General features: G+C 31.0%; 3 protein-coding genes across 6 annotated transcripts in view; all 3 read left to right on the top strand.

The window, feature by feature from the left end:
* Positions 1-16443, top strand: part of LOC143193302 (protein lin-28 homolog) — a 47608-nt gene extending 31165 nt beyond the window's left edge. Inside the window, exons 1-5 of one of the 3 annotated variants that reach the window (XM_076399439.1) lie at positions 2718-3058; positions 10147-10277; positions 12831-13003; positions 13063-13208; positions 16267-16443. In XM_076399439.1, coding sequence (XP_076255554.1) covers positions 2845-3058; positions 10147-10277; positions 12831-13003; positions 13063-13208; positions 16267-16295 — 693 coding nt within the window. In that variant the 5' untranslated portion in view covers positions 2718-2844 and the 3' untranslated portion in view covers positions 16296-16443. Of the gene's footprint in view, positions 1-2717; positions 3059-10146; positions 10278-12830; positions 13004-13062; positions 13215-16266 lie in introns of those variants that run through there. The other 2 variants (XM_076399438.1, XM_076399440.1) reach the window with 2 other exon arrangements.
* A 2552-nt stretch (positions 16444-18995) lies between these two features.
* Positions 18996-20697, top strand: Ing5 (inhibitor of growth protein 5). 2 transcript variants are annotated; one of them, XM_076400701.1, is made up of 6 exons: positions 18996-19205; positions 19268-19458; positions 19588-19744; positions 19801-19968; positions 20097-20248; positions 20332-20697. In XM_076400701.1, exons 1-6 carry the CDS (start codon positions 19169-19171, stop codon positions 20431-20433), a joined length of 807 nt encoding a protein of 268 aa, XP_076256816.1. In that variant the 5' UTR covers positions 18996-19168; the 3' UTR covers positions 20434-20697. The 2 variants fall into 2 exon arrangements, with proteins under 2 accessions (XP_076256816.1, XP_076256815.1); XM_076400700.1 differs by having other exon boundaries at positions 19801-19974; positions 20332-20574.
* A 510-nt stretch (positions 20698-21207) lies between these two features.
* Positions 21208-23906, top strand: myd (stromal cell derived factor mayday). Its single transcript, XM_076397929.1, has 4 exons — positions 21208-21657; positions 22124-22380; positions 22889-23095; positions 23580-23906. The coding sequence occupies exons 1-4, from the start codon at positions 21347-21349 to the stop codon at positions 23867-23869; spliced, it is 1065 nt and encodes a 354-aa protein (XP_076254044.1). The 5' UTR covers positions 21208-21346; the 3' UTR covers positions 23870-23906.
* Positions 23907-24411: the final 505 nt, after the last annotated feature.

Genomic DNA, 24411 nt, shown 5'->3' with positions numbered 1-24411 from the left:
TGAAGTAATATCAATAATTAGATCAATAATAATTTAACGCAACAAAATTTAATAAAAACCAAAAGGGATGAAACTTCTGGAACCTGAATTTTTTTTATAACATCTTTATTAGATACGCTTAGTACAATCTTAATTATAAATTAATTTATTACTACATTCCATTTGAACTTGGATTAATTCACAAGCAAGACGAGTACGAGAAAATACATCAATATGTATTCCTCAATTATAAAATTATAATAACTTATAGCTCTAGTTTACACTAAAGGTATACACTTTATATAAGTTCGTATGGTTTGGTTCGCTTCAATCTCCTGACATCTTGCGCGCTGTCCACCAGCTGTATTGCTTCCACGTTAGTGTTATTTGGTAATCTTCTTTCGTGTGTCAAGGCTAAATCTTGGATAACTTCGCAAATCCATTTGATTTCCAGGTCATCGTGCAGTTCCTCGTTGGTTACGCAGCGACATATTTGCACCCCATAGATCCAAATTGGCTTTATGGTTGTCTTATAAATCAACCTCTTTGATTTTAGATCAAGTTGAGAGTATCTTCCGACTAACCAGTATAGTTGTTTATTTTGGTTCTAATGTGTTTTGCTTTTTGTCTAACATGATGTTTCCAATTTAATCTACCGTCAAGATCGATTCCAAGATATTTAGCTGATTCTGCTTGAAGAATCGGATATCTATTGAGTGATATAATTAAGTTTTTGTTATTTCGCCACAATGCAAAATTCACGCGGACAGATTTGGAGCTATTAAGTCCAATTTTCCAATCTTTCGTCCATTTGTAGATATAGTTGACTGCCACTTATACTTTCTCTACAGTCCTAGGCAGAGATATGTCGTTTGCCATAATAAGTGTGTCGGTCAGCAAAGGTTGTGTTTCTTTTGTTGTTGGTATGTCAACAGTGTAGAGCAGATATAGGAGAGGTCCTAAGCCGCTGCCCTGTGGAACTCCAGCCGAATTAGTTTTAAATGTCGAGAACGCCATTTCGTGCGATACTCTAAATTTTCTTCCGAAAAGATGACTCCAGCAATTGACAATAGTTACGCGGTAACAATTTGCTCATCTTACAGATTAATCCCTAATGCCCAACCCGATCAAAAGCTTGTAGTAAGTAATATCAATAAACAAAATTAATATTTTAACAAAATTTAAAAAGTTTAAAAAATAAAAAAATCTTTCTTGATTACCAGCTCTACAAAGCTTCAAAGTTTGGATCCGCCCTACTGTAAACTGACTATGGTTATCATCATTGAACTAAAAATCAAATCAAATTTAAGAATTGTCACAAACTAAAAGGGTTACAGCATGAATAGAATCTGAAAAATAAAACTAAAAGGAAATCTGATGTTAGAAGATTGGAAAAAGTACTAAGTAATGGGGTAACACTTTGACAAATAATAATCTACATAATTTTTCAGAATAAAAAATCGAATTTACAAGAAAAATCCTTCAAGATTAATTCACAATCCTTGAGTGTTCATTATTTATTACAAAGAATGTTCCGTTGTGAGAGAAAATATGAAAATATTACAAAAGTTATCTCATGCCACGAGGCACAAGCAATATCTTCATGTAATTTTTACGCAATGGACAAGAATGTGTCCCAATTTCAACTAATAAAGAAAAACCGTTTCCTAAAGCTATTAAGCGTAACATCAGTATAATGAATAATAAATTTTATTTCGGATATACAAGCTTACTAACTGATAAATTAAAAGTTAAATAAAGTTTTCTAACATCTTTTAATGCTTATATGCTAATTTTTAACCGATTTCGAAAAAGGAGGAGGTTCTAACATATGTTCGGTTGTATATTTCTTTTAAATGTATGTTCGCTGATTTCTCCGTCAATTGTGGGCCGATTTTCAAAATTATTTTTCTATTCTATTCTATTTTATTAAGAGTGCACTTCCGAGGTGGTTCTATTGGAACCAAATCAGGATCTGATGGGGGGAAGAGGGGAAATCGAGGGAAAACCTGAACTTTCAAAGGCACTTACAAAGTTTTCACATATTTTTTATCTAAAATAATCAGATACTGGTGTATAATGTTATTGCTGAACTGATGTGACGAAAAAAATCAGAAGTAGTTCAGTGTTAAAATCAGCCAGCTTACTTTTTAAGCATTAACAATATCATATTTGTCGTTGTAGACATCTGTTTCTATGGTATAATGGTTAGAACGTTGAGCTCATGCGGAAATCGTGGGTTCGACCATAACATGGCACCAACCTTTATTGTCCCAATTTGATTGGAACATTTGTCAAATCACGTAGACTAGGTAGCGGACCCCAGGGCCTGATATAGTTTCTATAATCTTTTAATTTTAATTTTTAAAGATTGTGTATGTGTTATTTATCAATTTATATATTTTCAGCAGTCTTAAGAATACTCCACTAATGATCTGGATCCAGTCAGATTACTGACTGTTACTGCTATTTTAACATATTCTTGACGTAAAACCAAATGAATTTTAAAGTTTTCTCTTTTCAAGTTTCATTCCTAATTTCGTAAAAACCCATGTTTCATTATAACGTTTGACCATGGCCAAATAAAATTCCGCTAACTCAGGTAGAGCAAAAACTGAAAGAGGCTTCATACTACCCAGCTGTTGGTTGTGTGACTTGCGCATGGGTAATTCGTATATACTAGCTTGTATCTTGTTATTTTATACCTACACCTGATTATAGTGTAGTTATAGATACACCTGCCGTATTTTTCGAAATATTTACAAAAAAAAATTGTTAATCACTGGCGAATGTAATTTATATATTACAATATTTCACTTAAACTAGATATATATCCACATACGAAGGGTGTTACTGAAATATAATATGAAGAGATATAAACATATTATCAGTTTTTTTTCACTGATCAGATGTTTAGAATTCCAAAAACAACAAAATAAAAGACTAGTATTATCTCCAGCATTACTAGTTAGGTTAGTTTACAATTTACCAAGTTTATATCTGTTCATAATGTTGATGTTCGTGTCTATGTTAACTGCCTGTGAATCGGTGAGACCCAGGATTCTAAAACATCTCCTTAGTAAGTATAGAACATAGTGATAGTTTTCGAATATAAGTTTGTTGACTTTTAATACAACCAATAAAATTTCATAAAAATACAGATTTTGTTTTAAAGAGTACTTGGTTGTTTTAATCGCTATGTTATAACGTTTATTATCGTTAAATTATTGAAAACATAACCTAACAAACAAAACCGCGATATTCATAAACAGTTTTATATCCTTTATCTCTGTCTTCCTTTATCTCTATTTTCCTCATACGGGCTGCACCTTTACTTCGCCTACCCATTGTGATATTAAATAAAATAACTGCATAATTTATAGAGTAAATATCTAAAATTCAGAAATATAAAATATTTGTAAAAAAATTTAACCGACTTCAAAAAATTAATAAGGAACTCGCTAAAAATTAAAAAATAATCAAACTTTATTTTATTATAACGATTATTATGTACATATTTTATTTTAAAACTGCGTTAAAAGTTTGGTTATTTTTTACTTTTTAGTCAGTTCTTATTATTTATTGCAGTCGGTTCAATTTTTTGTTAAAAATATTTTATTTTTGAGGTTAATATTCAATAGGATCTTAAGATTGTATCATTTTAAGGTATTTTTTTGTAAATTCGCTATATCTTTTTTACGAATGGCCTCATAATTCGAATAGTTCTAGACTATTTGGTTGTCGAAAGGGGTATTGTCCAGAGAATAAGGCGAGTGGGGTAGAAAGAAACCTCTTTAGTTATTTTGAAGTGATTTTGTTCGCTATACTTCTATCAATACACAAGCAAGATGATTGCATGCATCAGGATATAATGTACAAACTAAATTTAAATCAGACTATTTAAGCTAAAGTTAACTGAGAAACATTTATACACTACACTTATTCATGTAGTTTAGTTCGTTTCAATAACCATATTTCCTGAATGTTATCCAGTAGCCGTATTGTTATCTTATTTCAGGTTTTAGTGCGAAATTTTAGATATCTTCCGAAATCTATTTGATTTTCTTGATTTTGTCCTTTGAGTACTGGATTACTAGTTGGTTTGAAGTTATAGTGCATCATAGAAAAAAAGATTAGTATTATGAATGATTACACCTATTCATCTATCTGGTCAAAAACGCAAGAACAATATTATTATTTATTTCCCTTAATATTTTGAAATTATACAATTACAACTTTCAGGGAGATTTTTCTGGAATTAGTATTTTTTTCCAATGAAACAAATCAGCACTACATATTGTACTTCCATTAAAACACACACAAAGCGAGAGGTTTAATACATCAATATGTATTTCCCAAATTAAAATAAAACCAAATTACTTGTAGTGACCTTGAGGCATATCGAATTTCACATCCTGGAATAACGGGTAACAAAGTACCCAGAAATATAATCCCAGATGTGGAACACGGGCGAGGTGTCAGCATCGCCAACTAGAACACGATAACGAATAGCTGGCAACCCCGAGACGTTTATCTGGGATGTTATTGAAGGGTATTTCAAACGATTCAGTAACCGACCGTCGTTTGGTTTAGATGTGCCATCATCGACTGTCCAAGCCTCGTTACCAGGTAACACCGCTGCCATCCGTTTTATCTATTTTGTATTTTCTACATTTTTTTCTATTGTCAATAAATAACGGTCACATAATGTAAACACCACTATTTCATTTCGTTTTACTTCCATTCACTGAGCCATATCAATTTACCCTAAACACTTAAGCTAACGTTAAAAGTAGCACTGTATTTCTCCAATTTTTTGATTTCCTGCGTATTGTCCTGTAGCGGTATTGCTTTCACGTTGCTGAGATTTAATAACCTTATTTCTTATTGTAAGGTAATATCCAATATATTTCGAGGTCATCGTGCAGTTGATTCTTCGATGAGTATGCTACATTAAACATTGCTTTAGCAATTGATCGTAGAACTTAGTTTTGACTGCGTTGGATTACTAGTAGGTTTTATGTTTTAGAGTAACTACATAGGTCCGATTTATCTTTATGATTAACTGATATACCAATTTGAGAGTGTTTTCCAACTGACCAGTAGAGTTACTTGATTTTGGCTAATATGCCCTGCTTGTTGTCTAACAGGATGTTTCTAATTTAACCTACCATCAAGATGTATGTCAGATTACATATTTGGAGCTATTAAGCTATATATTCTAGTCATTAGTCCATTTGTAGATCTTGGTGACTACTAGTTGTACTTTTTCTACAGCCTTAGGCAGATATATATCTTTTGCCATGATAAATGTGTCGTCGACTATTTTCTTTTGTTGCTGTTATTAGTTAGGTTAGGCAGTATAGAGCAGATACAGAAATGGCCCCAAGACACTACCCTAGGGAACTCCAGCCGAAATAAGATAGCAATTTGCTAATCTTAGATTAGTCCCAAATGCCATATCCAGTCAAAAACTTGTAAGACGTCCAAGAGTATTGAAAGGCAGTATGTTAGAAGTAGGCAGTATTACTCTAGAAGATAATTTTGAGTGTAATTAAATATTTTTCTCTGAAGTTGACTGCGAATTACAAGAGTATTCATATATTGCGTTTTCTTTTAGAGCTCCAACTACGAGTAAACGGTTAATTTAGAAATATTTCAGCGCTAATGTCGATAGATGGCTTTCGAGAGAAGAACAAAAACATCAATCCTAGTTTACATGAATATAATATTTATTAAAAAAACTAATAAAAAATAGTATAAAGTAATTTCAAATTCAATAAATAAATTCATATTAAATATAACGCATTTTTATGCTTTGTATGATGACTATGCACTATCATTAGAGTTTTTATTAATATAATATTATACATGTTTCATCAATTAGATATATGGCCAAACACTGCTCAGAATCATTAACGCGTTCTTGTTTTTGATCAACAGTGAAGCCAACGCGGCACCCACTTTGAACAGAGCTTTGTCATAAGTCAAATTCTCGTGCAATATAAAACCAGCACGTTCTTACGATACTTTTACGATATTAGCTTACTGACGCAACTTCGCCTTCCTTCATTCAAAACGATTTTGCGGAATTTTTTTGATATTTTCTGGTGTTACCACTTCAGTTGGACGTCCACTGCGTTCTGTATCATCGGTGTCTCTACGACCACATTTGAAGTCAGCAAACCAACGTTTTATTGTTATTTCTAATGGAGCGGAGTCCTTATAACACTTTTCAAGCCATGGCTTGGCTTGAACGGTATTTTTTCCCATTTAAAAGTAGTATAAAATTAAAACACCAAATATTTTTTGATCCATTCCTTTGAAAATAACAAAAGTAGTAACACTCTTAGCACAATAACCGACAAAACAACAAGAGCAGAATATGGTGCAATTGTAACAGCTTTCTTTCGAAAGTTAGTAGTAACCGAAAAAAACGGTAAAAGCAATATCCTAACGCCATCTATGTGGTAGACCTGGGACTTTTCAGCACACGTATTATTAAGCCAGATAAATCGATTGTTTGTTTTAAGAAACTTGTATATATTTCTACATTCTACCCTATTCCTATAGCGAACTATTGACTACTAGATGGTGCCACTTGATGCCGGTCCTAAAAACAGCTGTTTAGTACTTTCATTCTTTGCAAACTAGTTTTAATGTTTTGTGGCATTTACAAAAATTGACCTAAAGCTTGTAGAATAATTTTTTTTTTTTGCATTCGATCGACAAATAAGCGTTCCATAATAAGAACCACTTGGAACAATAACAGTATTGTGCTTCATGCAGTCGTAAAAATGGCATTTTCCAATATTTGTTTACGTTCTTGGTCTTGCAGTACAAAATTCGTGGTTGCTACCGGAAAAAAATCGAAAATGGAAAACTCGACCAACTTTCCATAGAAGAGTGTCTATAGTCTATCCAATGTTGGTGTGAACATACGTCATCCCAATTTATGATGTTAAAACGCTGCGATGTCGCCGCATCAACTCTGAATTTTAGTTCCGTTTGGCTTTGACATACAACAAAAATTCTAATCTGAATAAAATTGTGAACCAAAAACTTTATCAAATAGAATTTATTTTACCATTATAGTCCATCTAAAAACTACAGTTAATTATACAACCCCAATAGTTTATAGGTTAGAGTTATAACCTCTTATTACGATTGTTTCTAAAAATTATGCATACGTTTGACAACCGGGCAACTTTGAGAGGCTAGTTCGGTTACATGTTCGAACTTAACAGACAGCATCGTGTCTCTTTTTAACTAGAATAAAATGAGAAGGAAAATATGGGCTGATTCTAAAACGAATTTACAAAACATTTTACAGACATTCCATTAAACATTTTAATGACGTATGTTCACAGTAACTTTGGATATGCTATATGTCCCTTCTTGAAACAAATTCATCTCGTAACAATCGTAAAAGGTCAAGGCCTTCTTCTCTTCAAAATGTAGATTCAAGATTTGACAGAATCGATCCCCTTGTAGGCACACAAGAAAAACCAACACCTTGGAGAGTCTGTCATAGGGCCGTGACAGTTATCTGCATCAAATGCAAAGTGGTATTATATTTTTTTTATAAAAATAAATACTGTTACAAATCTGTTTTTTAAAAATTGTTTAATACATTTGAAGGAACACCCATTTTGCTAGAAAATATTTTTTAATTTTCCTTAGTGCAATATTTCAAAAATTAAAAAAAAACTTGGAAAAAATAGTGTCAGACATCGAAAAGCTCTAAAGAAAAGGCATTCGGCCTTTAATCGTTTAAAGTACCAGAGAACCGTTCTGTGCATAAACTCACGTATTAGGAAAATACCTTCGAGCCGCTTAGACTTGGCAACGCCGGCGATTTCGGGAGATGCATTCCGTGCAGCTGTCACGAAATAAAAATACCGCGGTCATCCGTCCTCCGAAACCTTCATTTTCGATATGACTAGAATAGTACGGCATCCAACAAACAAAATCTTTATCGTTATTTATTTAAAAACGGGAAATTATCGCCGGATCCGTTCGGATTTCATTAGATCCCGTATCGGTGTCAGAAGGTTTATTTCGAAATTATTCAAAAGGCCGAAACGCGGTGCACGTTCAGTAAACTTTGAAAATCAATTACCAGCCACGATACCGTGGACATCGCATCATCTCTAAGGCGGGTAAAATGCATTTATTCATCAATTTAAGGACGAAAATCAAACGCTTAATAGTCGCTACTATTTTAATGAATAATAAAATATTTTTAACGAAAAAATTGAACCGACTTCAAAAAATAAATAAGGAGTAAGGTAAAAAAATAAACAAACTTAGATTTTTAACACACAAAAAATGTTTTAAAATAAAATGTGTACGTAATAATCGTTGTAATAACTAAATGAAAATAAACAAAACTTTATTTAACCTATCTACTACACGTATTTTATATTTTACTATATACACACAATTTAGTTTAATACCTACCTAAACCTATTTATCTCTTCATAATATTATTTTAACTACTACCAACTGATCATATTGAAGTCGGTGCCGAGCCCAAACAATACAAAAATAATAATATAAATTTGTGACATATACAAAAAATTTAATTACCAACAAAACAAATCTAAATTAATATCGACGATGTGACATCAAATTGGGAGCTAAACGCTTTAACAATTACACCATAGAAGCAATTTTTAACCGAACCTACAATTTGTTTTTATGATAATTTAGATCCATGTATAGAACTAGGAGGACCCATCTGTCCTATCTATCTAGCCTCTGGTGAAATAATGTTTATAGATATCTGTATTTTTTATTATATGTACATTACTATACAACGCTACACAAAATCAGATGGTTTGAATCTTTTGAGTCTGTGTCCGGCTCTGGTGGTATCCAAAAGTTGCAATACTTCAATATTCTCATGAGCATTGAGTCTTTCCTCATGTCCCCTTGCAATTCTCTTGATTTCTTATCTGACTGTTGTTGTCTGAAGGTCTCGATGTAGGTAGTCCTAATATTACTCCATAATATATAATAACTCCGTATGTTAATAAGTGAACTCCGTACGTCCATATAGGTTTCAGTATTTGCTTATATATTGGCAATTTATTATGTACTGATAATTGTAATTTTCTTCCTATTAGCCAAATTCATATCATTATGATTCTCCCTAAGCTGAAAAACAGAACCTATTTTCTATGATTTTCATAATTCTGAGATATTATTCATCAAGAAGCTAAAGATAACCGCAGAATATACGTAGGGTGATAACCAAATAACACTTAATAATTACTGTTTTCAACATATCCAAGAATTTAAACGAAGTTTGAAACATTTGCCTGTATATTTAATTACAAATGTATTATCTTACCGACGGTTATTCCCAAAATAAGGTAATAAATATTCTGAAGTTAATACTATATTATAGAATATATAATATAACTGGAAAAAATTGGTAACTGGAAAAATTGAATCCATTAAAACAAAATATATCGAGCTAACAATTTTCAATTTCCAGAACAAATGAGATATTTAGAAATTGTTAATGAGATGTAATAACTATAATATATAACTCTATATTTCATTTGAATCATATACACTTAAATTAAGAAGAATTTATTGACTACATATTAATGTTAGTTGCTGTCTATAAAAATATAATGATTTTTCAAATTTTGTAAGCATAATTTGCATAATTTGGTCCTTGTATATTATATCTTAAAGATATCGAAAACTATATATCGATATTTTTCTCTGTGGCCGACACCTCTAGCATGAAATAAATAATTTTTTAATCAAGATGATAAAGCTAACTAAATTAAACTATTTTATTTCTGAATGAACATATTATTTTATCTATAATCTATTCAAAGTTTTATTGTACATACGTCATCAAGATCTCGTTTCAGAATCAGACAATATTTTCCTTCTCGTTTTATTCTAGTTAAAAATAGACGCAATGCTGTCTGATTAGTTCAAACGCGTAAACGAATGAGTCTGTCAAAGTCGTCCGGTTGTCAGACGTATGCAAACTTTTTGAAAGCAATAGTGAAAAGAACCAAGCAATAGATCTAACCTATAAACTATTGTGGCTGTATAATTAACTGTAGTTTTTAGATGTACTATAATGTTAAAATAAATCATATTTGATAACATTTTTGTTCAATTATTTTATTTCAGATATAAAGAAGGATGACAACCAACAGCCCACAGCAAGAGTTCGGAGAGGAAAATGTAAATGGTTCAATGTTATCAAGGGCTGGGGTTTCATTACTCCTTTGGATGATGGGCAGGATGTGTTTGTACATCAGGTAAGTTATTTTCATAGGATGCCCGCACTTGAAAGCTATGAAAATCGACAATAATCCCGTAATGATAACTCTTGCACCGAACAGTTTGCTTGCATCTGCTTGAAAAGCAGATGTTGAGAAGGTAAAATGAGTTTCAAATGTATAAGCTCATATTTGACAGATGTTTGAACATATTTTTAATTATTCCCTGTATATAACATGTAAAGGTACTGTGAGACAATTCTGATATTTACTAAATTTCTGAACAATTATATTGATTATATTTCAAAATATAGTGAACTGTACGAGTACGTAAATTTATTACAATATATTCATAACAATCGGGAAGGGTAGGGTGATGAACTTATTGATATACCAAAACCAGACTAATCAGTTCAATATGCAGTCATTTTTGAAGTTTTATTGATTAAAAAATCAAAAAAATTTTGAAGATAAATTAATTAAAATATTAGTTAAACATAGATAAGAAGAATATTGTAAATTCTTTAAAATTAATTTACATTTATATCAGATAAAACTATGTAACGCGATCAGAGTATATAAGCAAAGAAGATGAATAACAAACAATGTAATAACAAATAAATCGAAAATATTTCCGATCAAAATCGTAGAAAGCATTCATTCTATTGTCAAAACACTGTGTTTATTATAAATTGAAAGTACATAACAGCACAACAATTTGTCCTGGAATGCAAGGAATGCAAAGCTTGATTATAACTTTCTCCAAACCAATTTCCATTATATTTCTAATATCAATACAGTTTACACAAAATGCCGGTCGAATCTGTGAATAACTCTTTTAACTTGATACTTGGTAATATTGGAATTTTAATAAAATCATTATGAAGTATCAAAATCTCTATATCTATCATACACTAAATTATTTGAAATAAGTTGTAGTAATTGTAACTTTTAAAAAATATTATGTTCTAAAGGCATTTGTCAAACTTGTCAAAGAAATCTAAATTTTTGATTTTATTGAAATTTAGTAATACTTTAAAAATATTTTATAACATTAAAATAAATAATTTAATACAAGTGAAAATAGTAAAATAAAGTGGTTAAAACAATTGTAATCCTTTTGTTAATCCGAAAAAATTAAAAACATTTTTTTCAAGATAGGCCGCAATCTTGAAAAGGTTTTTTTAGCAATTTTTTAAAATAATATTCAATTTTCTTAAATAGATAAAATAGAATCATATAAGGTTAATACAAAATTGAATAACGGACGTATAACAGGTCTATTGAAAAGTCTCCGGCATGCCACATAGATGGCGCTACTAGAATTACATTCATATATTTTTTAGTTAGATGGTTTAACTTGGCTTGGACAGTTTCCGGACAGTACCCCAGGAAAATCAACCATCAAGAATTGGTATGCTAAGTTTATACGTGGTGAAATAAGCACCGAAGACGGTGAACGCAGTGGAAGCCGAAAAGAGGTTGTTACCGACGAAAACATTTTGAATGACCGTAAATTTAAATCTACATTGACACTCTAAAGATATCAACTGAATGTGTACATCATATCATTTACGAATATTTGTATATGAGAAAGCTCTGTGCAAGTGAAAAAAAACCACGAGTCAAGCGTAATTAAATCCGAGTTTTTGCGTCGATATGTGACAACGGATGAAATATGGCTCCATCATTTCACTCCGAAGTCCAATCGACAGTCATCCAAGTGGACTGCACACGATGAACCCGCTCCAAAGCGTGGGAAAATGCAACAGTCGGCTGGCAAGGTTATTACATAGCGTTATTGGACCGTTTGAAGGACGAAATCGCCGAAAAATGGCCGCATTTGAGGAAAAAGAAAGTGCTTCAGTAAGAGAAGTCACCGTGTCACAAGTCAGTGAAAACGATAGCAAAATTCCATGAATTTGGCTTCGAGTTGCTTCTTCATCTACCGTATTGTCTAGATCTGGCCCCCAGCGACTATTTCCTGTTCTCAGTTCTCAAAATAATGCTGACTGGGAAGAAATTTTCGTCGAATGAAGAGGTGATCGCCAAAACCGAAGCAAAGGACAAATCGTACTACAAAAATGGTATCGAAAAGTTGGTTGGTCGCTATAATCAGTGTATTACCCTTGAACGGAATTATGTTGAACAAAAAAAATAATTTTGCCAAAAAAATGTGTTTTACTATGGTAGGCAGAGGACTTTTCAATTGACCTATTATGTTCACAGCAACTTTAGATAGACTCTACGTAGAATTTTCATGAATAGTTTTTCATCTAGTCTATTGTAATATTATTTCTAATTCTAAATCCTTAATAAAAAGTCAAGACTTATTTGTAATCTCGATATTACGAAATAATATATGACATTTTGTCCAGCATTGTATGTAACATTGTTCATTAAGGTATATTAATAAATAATTAAAATAATAAACTGTATACAAAAAAAATATACGAAAAAAAAAAGAGTTTTTACATCGTTTCCCTTTTTAAGGGTATTTAATGGTGCGCTGTATTTTTAAAACCGAACATCTTCTTTTTATAAACAATGGTGTTCCTTTGATTAGTCTAATGAAAAAAATGTTATTTTTAGAGCGTAATACAAATGGGCGGTTTCCGCTCATTGGGCGATGACGAGGAAGTCGAATTCGTGTGTAAAGTATCTGAAAAAGGATTGGAAGCGGTGAAGGTAACCGGCCCGCAGGGCGCCGACTGTAAGGGGTCGACCAGGAAGCCGGTGTCAAAGAAACGCTTCAGGAAAATACGGTAAAAACGCGTCGATCCGATAGCGGCACGGCATGTAGTATTGAAAGATTTTTTTCCAGGTGTTATAACTGTGGAGAGTTTGCCAATCACATAGCGGCTAAATGCACGATGGGGCCCCAGCCCAAACGATGTCACAACTGCAAGAGCGAAGACCATCTAATCGCTGACTGTCCAACCAAACTGGAAAGACCATCAATTTCTGAAGGCAAGGGTATGATTTTATTCACACCAATTAATCATAAGCTGATATTAAAAATATATTAACTATTTCGATAGTCAGTTCAATAAAACAGTGAACATACGTCATCTAACACATGGGCTGAAAAGTCCCAGGCGTAACAAAAAAAACGCGTTTTTTTTTTAAATTCGTTTATTCATTAACTCAATCTTCGCCATAGCCACACAAACAGTCCAGTGTCGCTCTAATAATTCAATACCACTTTTGTTGAAAGATTTATCTTTTGCCTTAAAATAGGCCTGTCACCAGTTGCTGTCCACTCAAATGACGAACGTTTTGATTCCAAAGTGAAGTGATGAATCCATGTTTTATTCATTGTCACATATCGACTAAAAAATTATTTTTGTTACGTTTAAACAAACTGCTCAGAATCTTCAAAACTACGGCCACATTTGAAGTCAGTAAACCAACGTTTTAATGTTGTTTCTGATGGAGCGGAGGCCTTATAACACTTTTCAATCCTTTGCTTCGCTTGAATACATGTCAATTTCAATTTACGTCATTCATAATCATTTTGTGGATTTTTTAAATGTTTTCGTCGGTAACAACCTCTTTTGGGCGTCCACTGCGTTCACCGTCTTCGGTGCTCATTTCACCACGTCTAAACTTAGCATACCAATCTTTGATGGTTGATTTTCCCGGGGCAGTGTCCGGAAACTGGACATCAAGCCAAGTTTTTGCTTCAATTGTATTTTTTCCCTTCAAAAAACAATATTTTATCAACACGCCGACAGCTGTCAAATGTATACATGCATCTTTCGAGGGTTAGAGCTAACCGAAAAACATACGGATTTAATACTAGTAGCGCCATCTATGTGTCAGACCAGGGACTTTTCAATTGACCTGTTAAATAAAATAATGTGATCAAATGTAATTTATTTTAACATTATACTACATCTAATGCATGTATTATCTCGTTTCTATTCGCAGTAACTGATTAGAGGCGTAATCTTCTGACACTGATTATCTAATGGCTTCGGCATTGTCAATCAGAGTAATAATAAGCAGCAATTTGAAACTTATCAAAACAAGCAAAACGCCAACGTTTGCCGGTTTATAACCTGTAATTATTATCACCAATGAATTTGAAATCCAAATCTCCAGTCAAATCGCTCATTTCACTTCGTGAAATTAGATTCTTTTCTTCAATAATGAAATCGCTTTCTTTGTTCGCCGGTGATGGAGACAAAGTTCTTAAGGCATTTTTTTGCAATTGTACCTGAACCAATTGGCGATGGATCACTATACGTACGTGGTACTGGCTCCAACACTGATGATTTATCATGATATTTGTACAGTGCTGTTTTATTCATTTATACCGCTAACATTCATCGAGCAAATGCAGCAATAATTTCCAAATAATAATTTTTCTATGCTTTATGTACTGATAATTGTCATTTTCTTCCAATTAGCCAATACATTTTCCTATATTTCAATTCCAGTTCTTTTCTTTTCTTCTTTATATGTTTCTTCCAGCGAAGTTTTGCATCAAGATTCATTCCGAGATATTTAGCGTTGTTGCTATATGGAATGATAGTATTATTTAATGTTATTGGTGCTTGTGATTGTAGCTGAACTGCACATGCACAGATTTAGTTACGTTAATTATTATTTTCCAAGCTTGTGTCCAATCATTTATATTGTCACTTGCCTGTTATAATTTTCGTGTGGCTTCTTCACTATTGCCTCCGACAGATATAATCCATTTGTGGTATATGGTGCTCACAAGTGTAGAGTACATAAAGCATTGGCCCCAGTACACTTCCTTGTGGTACACCTGCTTTAGCTTCTTTTATTGTAGAGTAAGCTTCTTCTTGTTGAACTCTAAACATTCTGGCTGTAATGTACAATTTTAGAAGTTCGGTGTGTAGTTTTGGTTAACATTTTCTGTAGTTTATGAACAAGGTCTTCATGTCAAACCTTATCGAAGGAATGTGCTGCATCTAAGAACATGACTGAGCATACTTTTTTACTTTCATAGGCTTTTTCAATAACATCTGTTATTCTGTGGACCTGACCAGTTGCTGAATGCTTGTTGAACCCAAACTGGTGTGTTGCTATTAGGTTTTTTCTCTCTAGGTGTAAAAAATTAAAAGTATACATTTTCACCAAGTGACCACTTGTACAGCTTTGTTCAACACGTATTACAAAGCAATTTTAATACCCATGGCTTGTCAGTGTTTAGTACAGCAAGTCCGAAGTACTGCAAATACGCGTCTTTGAATGAATTTGTCATGATTTTTCAACGTTGACCGGTATACAACATCCACAAACATAACAAAAACAGTTAGAATCAACTTTGAGACATTGTCTCTGTATTTTCACAGTTTCCGAAGCACAATTGCAGTACAAAAACAATTTCCAAATGATGTTTGATGCAACATTCTCACCTGACAGCCGTTATAGAGCGAAGTGCTGCCACCATGCGCAAACTCGAAAACTAGAATAAATCTTGACACACGGAGTGAGCATACAGTAATCTTCACTAATTCCATTCACATATTTGTTGTTATACCTGTAGTCGGGCAGCTTCTCTTATAAAAAAAACAGATAACATGAACGTGTTTACACACTATACTTTTGGTATTATTTTCACGGCACTGGCAATTATATAAATTAAAAATATTTTTCATTTGTAGCGGTACCCTACTCGGCAGTACTTTTCATATATCACACTTACCAAAACTACGTCATATTCCTCAATGTTTTCATATTATTAGCATAAATAAACTTTTGTTCCTTCTATGTAAATCTACAAAGTTAGTACTACTAAATTACAACATTTTAACTATAATTCATAATTCACACGCGTATTGGCTGCTGCTATTTTTCTCTGTTAGTTAAGGAAAAAATATAAATTAATCCAGGAATAATGTAAACATAAAATTAACAAAAAAAATTACCTAACCACTACCTCTATTAATAATCCTCGATAATGAACTATGACACAAAATAATTCTATTTAAGTATTACTCTTTTCAATTATACGTACCTTGTAGTTTATATTCATACTTTTATTTTTCAGATTCAGAAACTCCGGAAAAGTCACCATAAAACAATTGAACCAAAACAAATTATACCAGAATGTTTTACTCGTACAACATAACCTTTCTGCCATTACGTTACATCTAAAAAACACTCTGGTATGACGAAGCATTCTGCAAATAATTCGAAACTCTTCCGAGACCAAAAATAAATTAAGGCAAAAATATATTAGATAAATTAATTATTTAGAAATTAATTAAAACCTTAAATACTGGTAAACATCGATTACTCTCATCATATCATCAAATAAGAACCGCGTCTTCACAATCGTATATTTTTGACTTTTTTTATTTTAAATAACATTATGTTTTTTTTATCGTACATTTTAATGGTAAATATCTGCATGATGCTATTTTTGTTATAATAAAAGCAACAATCAATAACGGCTAATTCCAGGGTATTGTTAACATTTGTTATATTTTAATATCAATACAAAGTGCCTTGAAACCTTTTAATTGCAGTTTATCACTGTCAATGTCAGGTGTGTCATTACAACGTCTCGAAGTCTTAACCATCTATGTTGATGAGAAATTTATTTAGCTTTCGTGAAAATAAATAACTATTTTCACAATAAGAAACTAAATGAGATTATCTTACCTAACAAATGTCATAACTTATATTTAATAACTTCAAAGTTACATTCATGCCATATATATATATTGTTGTAAAGAATTATAATAAAAATAGTTAATGCAAGTATGTTAAATATTCAGGGTATTCATGTTAATTTACTACCTCAAAAATAGACTCAATTTCTATAGAATTTTATACATATATATACATCTAGTTATACTACATGATTAACTACTTTTAATATGTAAATCTGTGGTAATTATTTGTTCATAGACAGTAGATAAATATACAAAAATAATACAAGTCATAAATAAAAGTTAATACGCTAAAACTCCTTGTTACCGTCAAAATTTATAAAACATTTAGTATCATTTTAAAGAATGAAACCAAACATCTACTATGCAGATAGTATATATATTGATACCAATTTAAAACGTCAACAAAACTATTTGGTGTAACAAGAAATATTTAAAATTATTGTACATTTTTAATATATGACGCATATATATGAAAAAAAATATATATATATATATATTAACGGAGTAGATTTTTGGTATTTCAAATTGTCATATTTTCTTTAAAATATTAATATTCTTTATGCTATATGTTAAATGTAAATATCTTCAAGATATCAGAGACTATTTTTGTTATAATCGTAAGTTAAAATACTAATAGCTTTCTAATATGTTCGCATATTATGTTAGCTAAGACTGATTTTAATGTAGATTCTTTATATAACCAAAATTTCACAGCATGAGTCGTCATAAGTTGAGAAAACAATATGTAATTTTTATTTTAAATTCAAATAAAGTTTGAAAATATCACAACAATATTAACAAGTAAGATACTTTTTGCTTTTCTTTTTTGGCATACTCAGTATCTAACATGACTCAAATGTAAAACAAGACTTGCTTGGCCATAAAATATTAATATATTTAAAATAAATTTAAATCTAGCTCATTAAAATCAGTCTAATTTATTATTTTAGTGGTTATTATATTTTTTACACCATAGCTAAGTTTTACTACTCAGGGTATATTTTTCAGCAACATACTACCTCAAGAAGAGACTCATTTTTATACAATTTATACAATATGCATATTTAGTTCTTAGTATTTATCTTTCTACATGTCTATTTAAAGAGCTGTATGGGCAAATACATTATATTCTGAGTCTATACAGTTGAATGCAGATCAACAATTCACAATAGATGATTATTATACATTTTCAATTAATTATTAGTTATTTGTCCATATAGAAGCAATTGTTCCTATCTGTTTCATATAAAACAGTACAAGCAAAATCAATATTAAATGAAAAGTTTAACTTATTTCTTCTACAGCCTTTATTATCAGCCAAGCCTATGTAAGACATTTTCTTTAATTATTGAATTTTGCTTATTTTTGTACCTGATATACCAGTAATAAAACGTTTTGTACTTATTAAAACCAAATGATAACTAAATATAGATTAAAGTTTATATTACAATCTATGTGTGTAACTTTTAGAGTTCTATATTTAAATATCGTAATATGGTTTAACCATCAATCTACCCACCGTATAGTGTTCGATGCTCGTCCCAATTGGTATTTAGAGCAAAAAGCTTTTCCAAAATATTAAATAACTTCGTAATAAGTATAAAATTAATCATCTGTTTCATCCATATATTCTTACAATAAGTACCAAATGTGTACCAATAATAATTTTTGCTGACCCAGTTAAATTATTTAATGTTTTTGAAAAGCTTTTTAATTTATTATAACTACCTAGACTGAATAACTCAGGGATGATAGTCTGTTAGAAATACATTAGTTTAAAATATGATTATATAATAATAATCAATTTGTATTTTATACTATCTTTCCCCATTTTGTAACCACTAAAACATGTTTTTTATATATCTAGTTTGTCTAAATAAACTTTCCATTATATTATCAACTTTATTTTATTGTAGTGATCTAAAAAATTAATCCAAACACTATCTTTAAATTTAAAACGAATTATTATGCAACCCTAAATACCAAATAATTTAAATTTGACTTTACAAATGGTGCTCACAAATTATCATATTGGTGACTATATTCATTCCTTTCAATAGGTTAGGCAACAAAATAATTATATTATGACACATGACATTAAGTAAAAGATGCTGTCACTTCTGTCATTTAAAAATACTCAAATTTATCTGTATGTAAACTATGCTATATTTGAAAAAAGGACATGAGTCAGTTTTTAATATACATATTACTTCCAGCAAAAACATAGAGTTACTTTGTTGATAAACCTCAGTTATATTAACTTTCTCCAAGATGACTTCTGCTCTGTACCTGGAACATTATTTGGATAGTATGTAGTCGTAAAAACAGTAGTGAATAGTTATATATTATATACATTTTTTACTATTATAGGTTTGGAAAATTTACCTAATGAATTGCAACGTAATTTTACGTTAATGAGTGACTTAGACAAACGAGCACAAGCATTAATGAAAAATATTGATGTTTTAGCAGATGAATTTTTACGTAATTTGAAAACACTAACTAGTGAACAGAAAAAGGAACAACTTGATGAGATTCAAAAAATGTTTAATAAAGCAAAAGTAAGTACTATCACAGACTCTAATAACTTAAATATCAAAATAAAACTAATTACATATATAATAATTATAATTTTATATATCAATTATATATATATAATGTCTTTGGTATGATATATTCAAATATTATAGGAATTAGGTGATGATAAAGTACAACTAGCTATACAAACTTATGAACTGGTGGATAAGCACATTAGACGATTAGATAATGATTTAGCTAGGTTTGAATCAGAAATTCAAGACAAGGCCTTAAATTCAAGAAATCAAGATGAACCAGCAGTAGGTAAAAGTAGGTGACTTAATATAGTAATTATAGCAAACATGACTAATGTAAAACAAATTTAGAAGGAAGAAAAAAGATCAAAGACAACAAAACTGACAAAAAGAAAAGATCTGGTAATTCCAGTGAAGAGGATTCTTCAGGAACTGTACGTGGCAATAAGAAGAAGAAGCAGAAGGGTATTGGAACAGAGAAAGGGGGCAATGCAGGTAGTGGTGCAAAAGCAACTTCAGGTGAGGGTTGGTATCATTTCATCATCCTTCATATTTGGTAATAATAGTTTACATTTCATGCATATTTTTCATTTATAGTTATTTTATTATATCTTGAAATCCTAAAGTATTAAGTATATTTGTTTTAGTTGCGGAAGCTGTTGCTGCAGTATTACCAGGATTAGCAGGAATAACCCACCCTAGTGATGTTTTGGACATGCCTGTTGATCCAAATGAGCCGACTTATTGTCTTTGTCATCAGGTATCATATGGAGAAATGATAGGATGTGACAATCCTGATGTAAGTTTGTTTTATATTCTTAATAAAAGAATAATTAGTTTTCTGACCATAGATATTTTAAAATTATATTCTAAAATTTGTAGTGTCCAATAGAATGGTTTCATTTTGCTTGTGTTGGCCTCACAACCAAACCCAAAGGGAAGTGGTATTGCCCCAAATGTTCTCAGGACAGGAAGAAAAAATAGCAATAGTAAATTTACAAATTTATTATATTGTAAAGATAAATATATTTATATTTATTAGTCTAATTCTAGTTAAGATTACATTTTGTAAATATTTATTATTTTTAAGCGAACTCTTTTTTTCCAACTAAATCAACTGCATTTTGTAATTAAGGATAATGTATTAAGATTTTTATAAAAAGAACAGAAAGCTTTGGAAGCTTATGTTTTATACTATTTAATATTAATAACACAAATATTAAATAAAGTCTTCCAATTGCCATTAAATCAATATGTTTTTGTTTAATTTTAATAAATAGATGCTATTTAAATCTACTGGTATATTACTTTATCTAATTCTAATCAATCAATTTAATTATGACTCTTTATTGAGAAAATGTAGAATTTTTTTGGTATAATCAGAAGTTATACAAAAATAATTTCAAGTCTATGGTCTATATGAAAAGGAAAAGATTAATGAATAAATCAATTCAAAATTTATTTAGTTACAATTTGAATTAATGAAAACTGCCACATTTTTTATTGTTTTATATGTAATTAGTGCGAAATTAGAGCAATCAAAATCTATTAAAACATATAAGACAATCGACGTTCTTTTATCATGCGCGAGAACTATTGATTTTACCTTCTATCTGTCGTTTTAAAATTTGGCAGCGGAAAATGTTTGAACATATGTTTCTAGGATCATCATCATAAAATCGTTACAAATATTTCTCGAGCATTATTTATCGTAATTAGCAAGATATAATTCAAAAAATCCGAAAGAGAAAGTCCTGAAGTCAAACTGTACAGTTGATCGCTGAACCTCGTGGTCGCAGTAAGTATGTTATCGATGAAAGAAAGTAATACGGGTTTTCAATTGTGGTGGTTCGAGCTTTAAAATAATGCCCTATTTAATATTCTCCGTACGGAAAAAATGCCATTCGTGAAGACTACGAATATATTGAAGATATTACGTTGGTCTTACACCGTACCGATATTATGTTACGTTTTGTTTATGGTCATGATATGGATGTTAACGGTACCGCTGAAGCCGAACATCAAACCGAAATATCCATTGGCTGATAAGCTCGAAGATACCTTTGAGATAAGAATTAAAAACAGTAACTTCAACTCGGACAAAGCTGTAGAGCCTTCTGAGGAGAAAAATGAATATTTGGTGAACGTAAACAATGCTGAAAATGTCAGGAAATCGGAGAAACAGATTTTAACCGAAGTTTTCAGACAGTAAGTATGTACTTAATTTTATATCTGTAGTACATGTTTAAAATGAAAATTAGTGTGAAAAAAAATCAAGTCTTTCTAATTATATATTAATAAATAACATTTACAAGTGGCAGTTAATCAAGATTGTTTTGGTATTGATTTTAAAAGTGTTAATGAAAACCCGTGAAGATAAATAAGGTAGTGGACTATTTATTATTTGTTGTAAAGGGGCAAACTTTTACATGTCATGATAATTTGATAGAATAGCAGATTTCGTATTTATTAATGTGTATAAAAGTCTCTTTTAAACGGACACTATAAAAAAATTAAATAATTAATTTAATTAATTAATTAAAAATTAATTAATTAAATCATCAATAATATTTAGTTGCCTATAAGATATGTTAAAAACATTAATTACTTTTTCGAACAACTGATATCACAAGATTATTATTTTGGCAAGTAATTAAATTAAATTTATTTTTAGAGCAGACAAAAATAACGACGAGAAATTAGATTCCAAAGAATTATCTCAATGGATCCGAATAAAGATAGTACAACATATATCAGAAGCTGTCGGTAATAATTATGGGCTTTTCATGAAAATCGACATAAATCCAAGGAATGGAGTGGTCACCTGGAAGGAATATCACGCTTATTTTCTTAGAAAACGCGGGTTTAGTGAGAAGTTTGTCCACAGTCATGACGAACGTCGACATAAAGGATTACAAAGGGCAATTAAAGGTAAAGCTAGGAAAAATTGGGAATACAAATTAATTCAGTCTATTGAATTATGGCGAAAAAAAATCATATTATCAATCCCAGCATATTAATTTGATGGTTTCGTTTAGTTTGAATCAATAAATTTGATAAAAAAATATTTTTTGTATAAATTTTAATTTTATTGCCTTCAAAAAAGATTTCAAAAACATAAATAATTGTTAGCGAATGATAAATTTGAAAAATATTTTTATTCTATACATATTATTGCTAATTACCAAAAGTTAATAATCCTAGTTAGGTTACAAGTTCTAATTGACAGTTACTTGGCTCAAAACGAAGCTATGGCCAAGGTTATGTAACTGACAGATGTCATAACTTACGATTTTGACACATTTTGTTGGTAACATTTTTAAACAAACAAATTTGTACACTGTAATTGGAACATGAGAAAATTTTGATACATTTTATGAAATAAGATATCATTATTCTAAACTTTGTTATAGATACTATTTAAGATGTTGATTTTCAGAACAAATTATGAGGGATAAAGCATTATGGGCTGAGGCGGCACGTACCAATCCCGATTCCTTGACTGTTGACGAGTTTTTGGCATTCACCCATCCAGAATCCAGCGTGACAAATCAGTTGGTACTCGTGGACGAGCTCTTTGATAAATTTGACAGGGATGGTGATGACATATTAACAGAGAACGAATTTGCTGTTTTGCAAACCGAAGGTATATATTTTTTTAATTGTGACACTTTGATATGATTCACTATCTGTCATGAAGTATTTCACAAGATGCTTTCTCGTTTATTCTGCTATTTGATTGGTATAATGATTGGTACTAGTACTACGAACATTCTCTGTGTCATGTGACAGATGCCCTTATAATTGAAGGGGTTGTCGCATCCACTAAAATATTTTTTTAAATCAGTTCGCTGTGTTGCCAGATCGTATAATTTGTATTTATACGTAGGGAATTTATTTATTAACTATATTAAGATAATATGAGTAAACTGGCAACGTCATTACCCTTCAATTACAGAAATAAGTACTATTGCTGCAATTTTCATGGATATTCATATATGAATATCATGATGATTCATGAATATTTCATGGATTTCATGCATATTTTTGAAAATCATAACAGCATTTAATAGTTCCTTGTTTTGTATTTTATTAAACTATTATTTAACTATTATTGCTTATAATTCTAGGTCATGGAGACGAAACTATGATAGTCAGACAGGACGAAGAACAACGTCGGCATGAGTTTCGTACATCGATCGATCTGAATGGTGACGGAAAAGCCGACAGGAGAGAGTTGTTGCACTACGTAGCTCCACAGAGTCCACGACATTCCGAACACGAGGCCGAAGCATTGCTGGCTTTGTCAGACAGCGATCACGACAACATGTTATCACTTAACGAGATACTCGCCCACCCTGACTTGTTTCTCAAGTCGAAAATGGTGGACACCGCCCGAAGCTTTCACGATGAATTTTGATTGTTACATTTCTTTAAATAAAACCGTATTTTTATAAGTCGGATGTTTTATTATAATATGTGTAATTAGCTATCGATAGCTGTTATTGGGTTAATCCACAATAAAACTTGAAAGACAAATCGTTTGAAGATATAACTCAATAATATTTAATTCATTTTATACCAAGAAACTTTATAAATGTCAATATAATGTTAAAATATTTTGACTATATAGTAATATATAGAGTAACTTAATACATTTAATTTCAAAATTTCAGATTTTTAATGTTTTCGTCGGTAAGAACCTCTTTTGGACGTCCACTGCGTTCACCCTCTTCGGGGCTCATTTCACCACGTCTAAAGTTAGCATACCAATCCTTGATCGTTGATTTTCCTGGGGCAGTATCCGAAAGCTTAGCTCAGCTCAAATACGAGAAATCACTTTTATTTAGCTTTCTCACAATAACAAAAGTTGCTTCTCTCAAAATACTATAATTCACAAACTAATAATGCGATAGCTGTCAAATTTATACACGCGGGTTAGGGCTAAATAAAAAACATATG

The sequence above is a fragment of the Rhynchophorus ferrugineus genome, unplaced genomic scaffold (genome assembly GCF_030347505.1).
Source record: "Rhynchophorus ferrugineus isolate W39M unplaced genomic scaffold, kcgeb_rfMv2 rfM3, whole genome shotgun sequence".
Taxonomy (NCBI): Eukaryota; Metazoa; Arthropoda; class Insecta; order Coleoptera; family Curculionidae; genus Rhynchophorus; species Rhynchophorus ferrugineus.
This window is presented reverse-complemented; position numbering and strand designations above follow the sequence as displayed.